The sequence below is a fragment of the Borostomias antarcticus genome, assembly GCF_949987555.1.
Source record: "Borostomias antarcticus genome assembly, chromosome: 22".
Taxonomy (NCBI): domain Eukaryota; kingdom Metazoa; phylum Chordata; class Actinopteri; order Stomiiformes; family Stomiidae; genus Borostomias; species Borostomias antarcticus.
Window position 1 is genome coordinate 12,446,616 of NC_140255.1, and position 8,973 is coordinate 12,455,588.

An 8,973-nucleotide genomic window follows, 5' to 3' on the forward strand; every position below is an offset into this window, starting at 1 on the left:
ATCTTTCCTCCAAGGGAGGAGTGGGCTGGTTCATAGTCTGCAGACAGTAGTTTACAAGATGTACATTTGAGATGGGAGTTATACAGCCAATGACATGTTAAATCTATAGTCTATAGGCGAGATATAGTTTTCTATGAAGTCAATAATTTTAATGTGCAGACACTTTATTTTCATCCACCTGAAAGTGTCTGCAGTTTACTTTGAATGCTTGAAGTTTACATTATCGTTTAATTGCAAGTTGAGACACTAGTCTATATAACAGGTGTCACTTTGTTGCTTGGCAGTATTGCCTTTACGCTCACTTGCCCATGCTCGGTTCGATCTTGGCTGTACAGAAATTATCACACTTCACACTAACAGATAGTAAACATAAAGCATTAAACATGGTAATTTAGCGGTAGCCTACAGAATGCATCGCTTCAACTATCCACACGAATAAGAAATATAACGTTATGGTGCATTCGATTTGTCTCGGGAGGTGCGAGCAATGGTCGACAACGGTCACTCCCGAGGTGAGCGTTCCAGTTGCAAAAGCTACTAACTAGTAGCTCTAGCCTTTGTTAGCAAACAAGTTGATAACAACCCACTAAGTGGTATTGTGCGCACAAAACACCATAATCAGCAATAGCTTTAGCAGCTTGTTTGTCGCTCTCTACACTGCAGCCAGTAGTCTCGTCAGGCTCAAGGCGAAATTTAAATATTGCTGATTTAAATAATAACACTTCTGCAGCATCATCTTCCATCTGCCGGAAGGAAAAATTATGGTAGGCGGGCTCTAGCGTTCTACCTTCCGGATCGAGCTTAAAAAGTACAGTCACCAGCCTGTTGACGCGAGCATAACTGATCATGGCTGGATCATGGATGTATTATAAGAAATGGATAAGGCATGCAAAGATGGTGCCCATTCAATCCAATGAAAGTTGATCAGTGGCGCATGAAGCAAGTCCCCATGGCCAGGAACAGCCAGTTTTTGGCGTAGTGGCCAAGCTCGGTATTGCAAGTGGCGCCAAGAACCTGAAACCTATGAGAAAACTGAAAGCTAATATGTTCGTTTGTGGTCGGAGGTGGCAAGTCGCAAGTGGCAAAATACCTACCTCCGACCTGTGTGCATTCGAGCTATATACCATTATATCACAGTTACCTAGTTATATCTAGTGCATTCGAGCAACTGGGGGCTGAGAAACATATCCGAATTTGCGACGAGGAAGTGCGAGTTCATGCGGTGTTTTATTATAATAATTCCTAGTAGCAAGTCGCAATTTGCCACCTCCCAGTTATAAACGAATGCACCATAAATCCCGCACTACACTGAAGTTACAGTAATATGGGTACTGCCGAGCCACCTATGAATGAATCATGGTCAAAATGTAATGGTGAGTTTCTTGGCCCATGCTGCATCCCTCCACCGAGTTTCATGCATATCGGGCCGGTAGTTTTTGTTTAATCCTGTCCGCATGCAGACAGACACACACACACACACACACACAAACAGGGGCGAAAACATTACCTTCCGCTTTGCCCCTGGGGCGGAGGTAACAACAGATGCTCTACAGTCCGGTCCCTGACCAAGACCTGGACTGAGCACTTGGACTTGGTCCCCAGGTGCCATGAACGATGTAAACAGATGTTATCTGTTGAGAGAGTTGTTCTGTGTGAGTCCTGTTCCTGGGCTGAGCTGAACGAGAGGATGAGGTCATGCGTCTCAGAAAGTTGATGATGTCACAGCGTCATCAGGGGTCGGGGCATGCCACTAATGGGGACATGAACCTTTTTGATGAGGCTGGTAGCCGTGGGGAAGAGGCTGTCTCTATGGCGGTCTTGGCCATGATGGACTGCAGCCTCCTGCCAGTGGGGAGTGGTATGAAGAGATTGTGGCCGTGGTGTGTGCATATGCGTGTGTGTGTCGCCATGAAGATGGGATGACTGATAAAGAGGAGGAGGAGAAGAAGGCTTACCTGGCATCCCATCCAGCACCAGAGTCACCATGACAAAACCTCTCCGAACCATTATACTCCCGTTGGCATGGTGACAGGAATGTGGTACCAGCATGGCACTGTGTGACCTCATTGGTATGGAAACAGCCCAAGCCTGAGTCCAGTAATCAATATTTGCAGACTCCAGATTCCATGTGGTTGTGTGTGTGTGTGTGTGTGTGCACGTGCGTGCCTGTCTCAGAGTGGAGGTTCGTTAGTCTAGGCACGACTCAAGCTCAGAAGAGTTTTGTAGGGAAATCAGTACTGAATGAAGTAAGATCTGAAGTATTAGTGCAGAATGTATTCAATAAGGCAATGTCAGCAAATTAACCTTCAGAGGAAAAATGAATGAAATTGATCACGCCCACTTGTGTGGCTGTCTGTCTCAGTATGTTGTTTTGAAAAGACTAATCCAAACACACAATTCACTGTGTGTGTGTGTGTGTGTGTGTGTGTGAAGAGAAGAGAAGAGAAGAGAAGAGAAGAGAAGAGAAGAGAAGAGAAGAGAAGAGAAGAGAAGAGAAGAGAAGAGAAGAGAAGAGAAGAGAAGAGAAAAGAAAAGAACAGAACAGAACAGAACAGAACAGAAGAAAAAATAATAGAGGAGATCCAAAAATAGAAGAGAGGAGGGGTCGCACGGAAAAGAGAAGACATTGTTTCTCTTTTAGCAACAGCAGATCAGTGTGTGTGTGTGTGTGTGTGTGTCAATGTGGAACATATCAGAGGTGGGGGGGGGGGGGGGGGGGGGGGGGGCTGATGATGAGCGATAATGACCCTGTAATCATGTGTAATAATGTGTCATGTTGCAGCAGCCACGCCTGGTCAGTTACTAAGCCAGTGACCCCTACTAGGACCTACAGAGAGAGAGACCTCTGTCTCTCTCTCTGTCTCTCTCTCTCTCTCTCTCTCTCTCTCTCATACACACACACTCACACCTCTCTTGCACTCTCACTTACATAGATTCACATACAGTACACACACACACTCACAGAGTTAGAGCTGATCATTGTCAATTGCTGGAATCACCTCAAGCTCTGTTACACAAAGGCTGGAGAAATTCTTTATACTGACTGTCAAGACAAAATGATGACAGAAGTGCCTTGCAGATGTAGCCTACTTTCTCTTTTTTAAAGGCTGACGGCTTTTTAAATGTAAATGTGAGCGCGGGGACTGAGGAAACGATTGCGTCCGAGACACAGTCTCTCCACTCCACCTCTCTTTGCAACCCGCTGCATATTTCCGGCAATTTTACTATTATCTTGACTGCACTCAATATGTTAATTGGGATTCCACTGTAGCAAGAAATTAGTTGAAATTCGCAAATGATGGCACATCACGCCTGTTAGTGGCTATTGCTATAAGCCTGTACCGCAAAGGCATTCAGTTGGTTTTCGAAAAAGGGCCTATAGGGCATCATCAGTGTGGCCAAATGCAACTTCTGCTTATAATATATTATAATAATGTTTTTTAACCTGATGAAGGTCTTGTGACCGAAACGTTCCCTCTTATATCATTAATATCAACGTGTTGGGTGTACGAGTAATAGCAAAATTGCATAGCATTAAATAATAGACATATTTAAACATCGTATTGTCTAATATAGCCTATCCAGAAGCACATACGTGTTTGGTATGTGCGTCACCGGCTGGCAACATTTTGGGAAAGTGGGGAGGACGTGGTGCCCCTGGAATTATAGTGTGCGCGTGTGTGCCAAAACGTCGCCTCCCCTCCAGCGCGCGCTTTGTTGATCTGAAAAAAAGAAAATCAACACAGCCCTCTGAAGTGACAGAGAGGACGGGATCTTCCGGAGAGAAATGTCGCTGGCGCAAGGTGCAAGGATTCAGCCCACTCCCTCGTCTTGTGTCGAAGTGGACTTCAACAGGCGCGCAACATCACACTGGAGCCCTTGCTCTGCATTCATGTAAAGTCATGTTTGTTGGAGTTTAATCTCTTCTGTTAAAGTGCATTCTTGGACGAAATAGATGTGTTTGATATCCTCCTCGTCTCTGTCGGTGGTGCTCGCCGGTTCCCACCTGTCTGCGTCGCACACGGACACTTCTCACGGCGCAAACGATGTGACCGGCAGTGGGAGATGAATCTAACGGTAACTGATCTCTCTAAATTTGGACATTTGCTTTCAACGAATGTTTCACTTTTGGGACCTCACCATGGACGGCGTAACTGGACTTTCCTCGAGACCAATCCCTTTGGGGAGGACGTTTTATTTTCGGGACACGAGCCAGGCACTATTGTTTTGGTTGTTATGTACACGTTGTCCTTCATCACCGGACTCGGTGGCAACATCATGGCTCTCCTGGTCCTTACGCGCAAGAGGCACCATTTGGCGGGGTCCGCGGGGACGTCGGCCACGCGCAGGCTCTTGGTGAACCTGGCGGTGTGTGACATGCTGGTGGTGTGCGTGTGCATGCCCGTGAACCTGGGACACCAGGTGCACAACGCTTGGGTGTTTGGGGACTTTATGTGCCGCGCAGTGCCGTTCATTCAGGCGGTGTCGGTGTCCGCAAGCGTTTTGAGCCTAGCCGTGATCAGTCTGAACCGATACTACAGCGTGCACAACCCTCTTCACGCCCGGACCTTCTTCACTGGGCGCCGGATACTCTCTATGATCTGTTTGGTATGGACCGTGTCCTCGGGACTCTGTCTCCCGATCGTTTTCATGAACACCACCCGGACTCTGTCTCTCCTGGACGGCGCCCACACAATCACCGTCTGTGTGGAGAACTGGAGCAAAGTCAAACTGCGACAAGGCTATAACTTCTTACTCTTCTGCTCTCTCTACGGCTTCCCTGTGGTGTTCAACCTGGTCATCTGTCTGTTAACGGGCCGGAAGCTGTGGGGGTCTGACGACAGGCTGAGTGAATCGAAATTTGGCTTTGCGCAATCAGCCTCTCGTCTGAAAGTGCGTAAAAGGATCGCCAAGATGGTGCTGTCTCTGGTGATGCTTTTCACCCTGTCCTGGCTACCCCTTTACGTTGTGGACATTTGGATAGACTTTAACATGCCAGAGACATTGGACGGCGAGGACGGGAATCACAGACACGGGTGGATCCTGCAGAGTCGACCCTTTGCGCAGTGGCTAGGTCTGACAAACTCCGCTCTCAACCCGCTGTGCTACTGCTTTGTGGGGAACCTGTACAGGTCAGCCAAGAGATTCCGTGATAGCTACAGACAGAAACTGTCGTCAGTGTTCAATCTGTCGCTCCAGCAGTCCTCCATGGATGCGTCCGGACCCAAACTCCTCTCACAGAGCCGCGCGCAATCAGAGAAGCTCGCCATCGAAACGCACGAGTCCAAAGATTATGCCAATTTAGGGGAAAGGTTGATCAAGTGTCAGAGTCTGTCTACAGTGACCGTTTGTGAGACAATATTCGACTGACGTGTTTAATGTAGGCTACTTTGTTGTGACATAATTAATGTCGTAGACAAGCCTGTGGCCATCTTTCAGTATTTTGTGGAATGAATGTGCAATTTTTCTACCGGAGCTTCAGAAGAAATGATCTGTTCTGCTTTCAGTGTTGATAAACACGTTGTAAATACCGAGCATTTTGAGGAATAGTAAAATAGTAAAATAGTTTTACTGAATTCTAATTTAGTTCTAATAGGCTACACGTTATAATAGGTTTTTTGATGTTGTTCCCTTGAAATGTTGAAAAATAGCCGACTGTGCATCTCATTAAACGTTTGTGGATTAAGTCATCTTTAATTCCCACGTGATTTGTCAAAACAATATAATTATATATATATTTTCCTGTCAACACTGCAGTGTAGAACATCTGTATGTGTTAAACCTAAATTTGAATCGCTATCAGTTTACCCTTGACTTTAAGTTTACCCTTGACTTTAAAAACTGCACACGGATCTGTGTACATGAAGCACATCAAATAAGAGATGAATAGTAGCCTCCATTTTCATCGTTGGGCTGCGCGCATGGGCCTCTATATGAATTCTGCTTGGCAGTTGATTAGATCGAGGAGGTTAGGTGGACATCGCCGTACATTAGTCTATGGAGGATGTGTGCCGCGCATGTCTTGGCATATGGCTCCATTGGATACGGTCCGGAGTGATACCTCCTGGCGGGATGGGGCCCACTGGCAGCCGGGAGAGGGAACTCGGATCCCCAATTAAATAGTACTGATAAGGTGACTTGCTCTCTCATCGTTGGCTGCCGCCTGCCTATACCGCGGCACACCAATCAGCCCAGATAGCAAGTGGATCTGGTCCATATACAGGCCAGATCTGGCCCTTGTGGCTTAGTTCCGGCCCATATATGGCCCACAATTATTACACATCCGCTTGCTATCTGGGAGGCGCATAAACGGCGACCCTGGCACCCAAATCGATATCCTTCCCTCTGCGCTCACTAGAGACGGATTGATCAAACAAGAGACATCTGACAATCTTACTTTATAATGAGACAACGAAACTCTCATAGGCCTAATTACTCCAAGATGAATAACTGTCCAACGTGGTTACTCATCATGCCACACCCAGGCTTCATAATAGGCCCACAGAGAGGAGCGCAAGCATATTTGACATTCATCACCCATCAGCCTTCCATGTTGACGTCTACAGATATGCCTGGATCAAAAGAATATCACCTTCACAGTCAGGTTGTTAGAAAGGCACCAGGCCTATTGACGGAGAGAATATCACATTCACAGTCAGGTTGTTAGAAAGGCACCAGGCCTATTGACGGAGAGGAGAGGGGACCGTCTGCACACTTACTCAAGAGGTCCAAAAGAAACCTGGGCTTCAGCTAAGCATGCTATGAAGGACACACTGTGTATCCAGTAGGGCTGTAGGATTGTATCGATACAACGATGCATCGCGGTACGTAGTATAATTTTTATTTTTTATTTATTTTATTTTATTTTTATTTAAATTTTTAAATCCAGTTTAAAAAGCATATTCTACAATATTAAGTTAAAAAAGCATACATATAAATAATTTTGAAAAACCATAAATACTACAATGTTGACAGTTTAAAAAGCATGGATATCAAGTGTAAAATATTTATTAGCTAGCTCTCTGTCCAGTCATTGAGTTTGAGTTATCTATATAGTGCATTTGAGCCATTCAGTTTTCAGTCTTGAACACTTAAAATCTTTCAGTAAATGATGTGTGTATCGCAATACGTATCGTATCGTATTGTATCGTGACCTCTGTATCGTGATACGTATCGAATCGTGACCTGTGTATCGTGATGCGTATCGTATCGCGAAATCCAAGATGATATACAGCCCTAATCGCAATACGTATCGTATCGTATCGTATCGTGACCTCTGTATCGTGATACGTATCGAATCGTGACCTGTGTATCGTGATGCGTATCGTATCGCGAAATCCAAGATGATATACAGCCCTAGTATCCAGGCAGAGAGACAGACAGAGAGAGAGAGGTGTGTGTGTAGGGGGGGGGGGGGGGGTTATAGAGAGTCGAAGGGAGAGAGAGAGAGAGAGAGAGAGAGAGAGGTGTGTGTGTGTGTGTAGGAGGGGGGTTAAAGAGAGTCGAAGGGAGAGAGAGAGAGAGAGAGAGAGGAGGGGTAGTGGGGTGAGAGAGAGGAGATGAAAGAGACAGGGAGAGAGAATAGGAGGAGACTAGAGGGAGTAGAGAAAGGGCAGGGTGATTGTGTTGTCTGTTTAGTGACTGTCCTCTGATTCAATGTTTCGTCGTTGCTAGGGCTCCTGTTATCCCCAACCCTCTGTATTACCCTCCTATCTGCCTCTCTCCCTCTCTCCTTCTCTCTCCCTCTCTCCTTCTCTCTCCCTCTCTCTCCCTCTCTCCTTCTCTCTCCCTCTCTCCTTCTCTCTCCCTCTCTCTCCCTCTCTCCTTCTCTCTCCCTCTCTCCTCTCTCCCTCTCTCCTTCTCTCTCCCTGCCTAGTCAATGTAATTACCGCTAATTGTCTGTAATGGACTGCGACAGGAGAGAGATGCGAGGGAGGGAGGGAGGGAGGGAGGGAGGGAGAGGGAGAGAGAGTGATGAGCTCAAATTAATGAAGGCATCAAACACCTCTCAAAGATCTAAGTGCCTTAATGTCTATACATCACACCCTCACTTACTATTATTCATTTATGATTAAACCTTCATTTATTTGATTATATTTAGAGTCAATTAAATAAAATGTAACAAAACAGAGCATGTTCTCAGTCAATGTGCCTCAATTGAATAAAGGTTAAACGCGCGAACACGCACACGCGCACGCACACACACACACACACACACACACACACACACACACACACACACACACACACACACACACACACACACACGATTGGTTTCTATTGTAGACAGTGGGAAACATGACCTTGGTGACCCTCCCAGATGGTGGCGCTGTCATGTCCACCTCTCTGGTTCACATGCTGTTTGGGATTCTCTCCCCACACACTCTATATAATAAGGGACAATCATCTTGTGATTAGTAATCACACAAGCAAGTAAACAAACAAACAAACAAACAAAGTGCTGTGGGAACAACAGAGAATGAAAAGGGGAGCGGGAGGACAGCTTGTGCTGTAGGCTGTAATGATGATGATGTCACAACACGTCCACCCAGGACAATTATCATCCTTCTATAAACCACTCTGCCTGCAGAAAGAAACATTATGATGAAATAGAAAAATAAATAACACGTTTTACATTGGATTAGTGTAGATTAGTGTAGCTTGGTTATATTAAATATTTATGAAGAATTTTTACAGCTCACTTATCTGGCCCCCGGGTGATTACTGTTTTTTTTTCTTCCCTCTGGAATATGTAGATAGTGGGTCGTATGCCCACCTCCCTTGTTCTCTGTAAAGCACATTGTGTTGTCTCTGGGTATGAAATGCACTATACAAATAAAGCTTTGATTGATTGATTGAAATAAAAACCTGTGTATCTCATTACAACTGGTACCAGTTTAGGCAGTTAAGTAGAGGTTGAAAGTAACTATTTCATCTAGTTGTTGAGACAGCTCGATTCACAAACTGCAGAGT

At 45.6% G+C, this 8,973-nt stretch overlaps 1 protein-coding gene across 1 annotated transcript; it reads left to right on the plus strand.

Moving 5' to 3' along the window:
* Nucleotides 1–4,065: 4,065 nt before the first annotated feature.
* Nucleotides 4,066–5,370, plus strand: LOC311323783 (galanin receptor 2a; the record flags this gene model as incomplete). Its single annotated transcript, XM_084456082.1, has 1 exon — nucleotides 4,066–5,370. The coding sequence occupies one exon, from the start codon at nucleotides 4,066–4,068 to the stop codon at nucleotides 5,368–5,370; it is 1,305 nt and encodes a 434-aa protein (XP_084312208.1).
* Nucleotides 5,371–8,973: the final 3,603 nt, after the last annotated feature.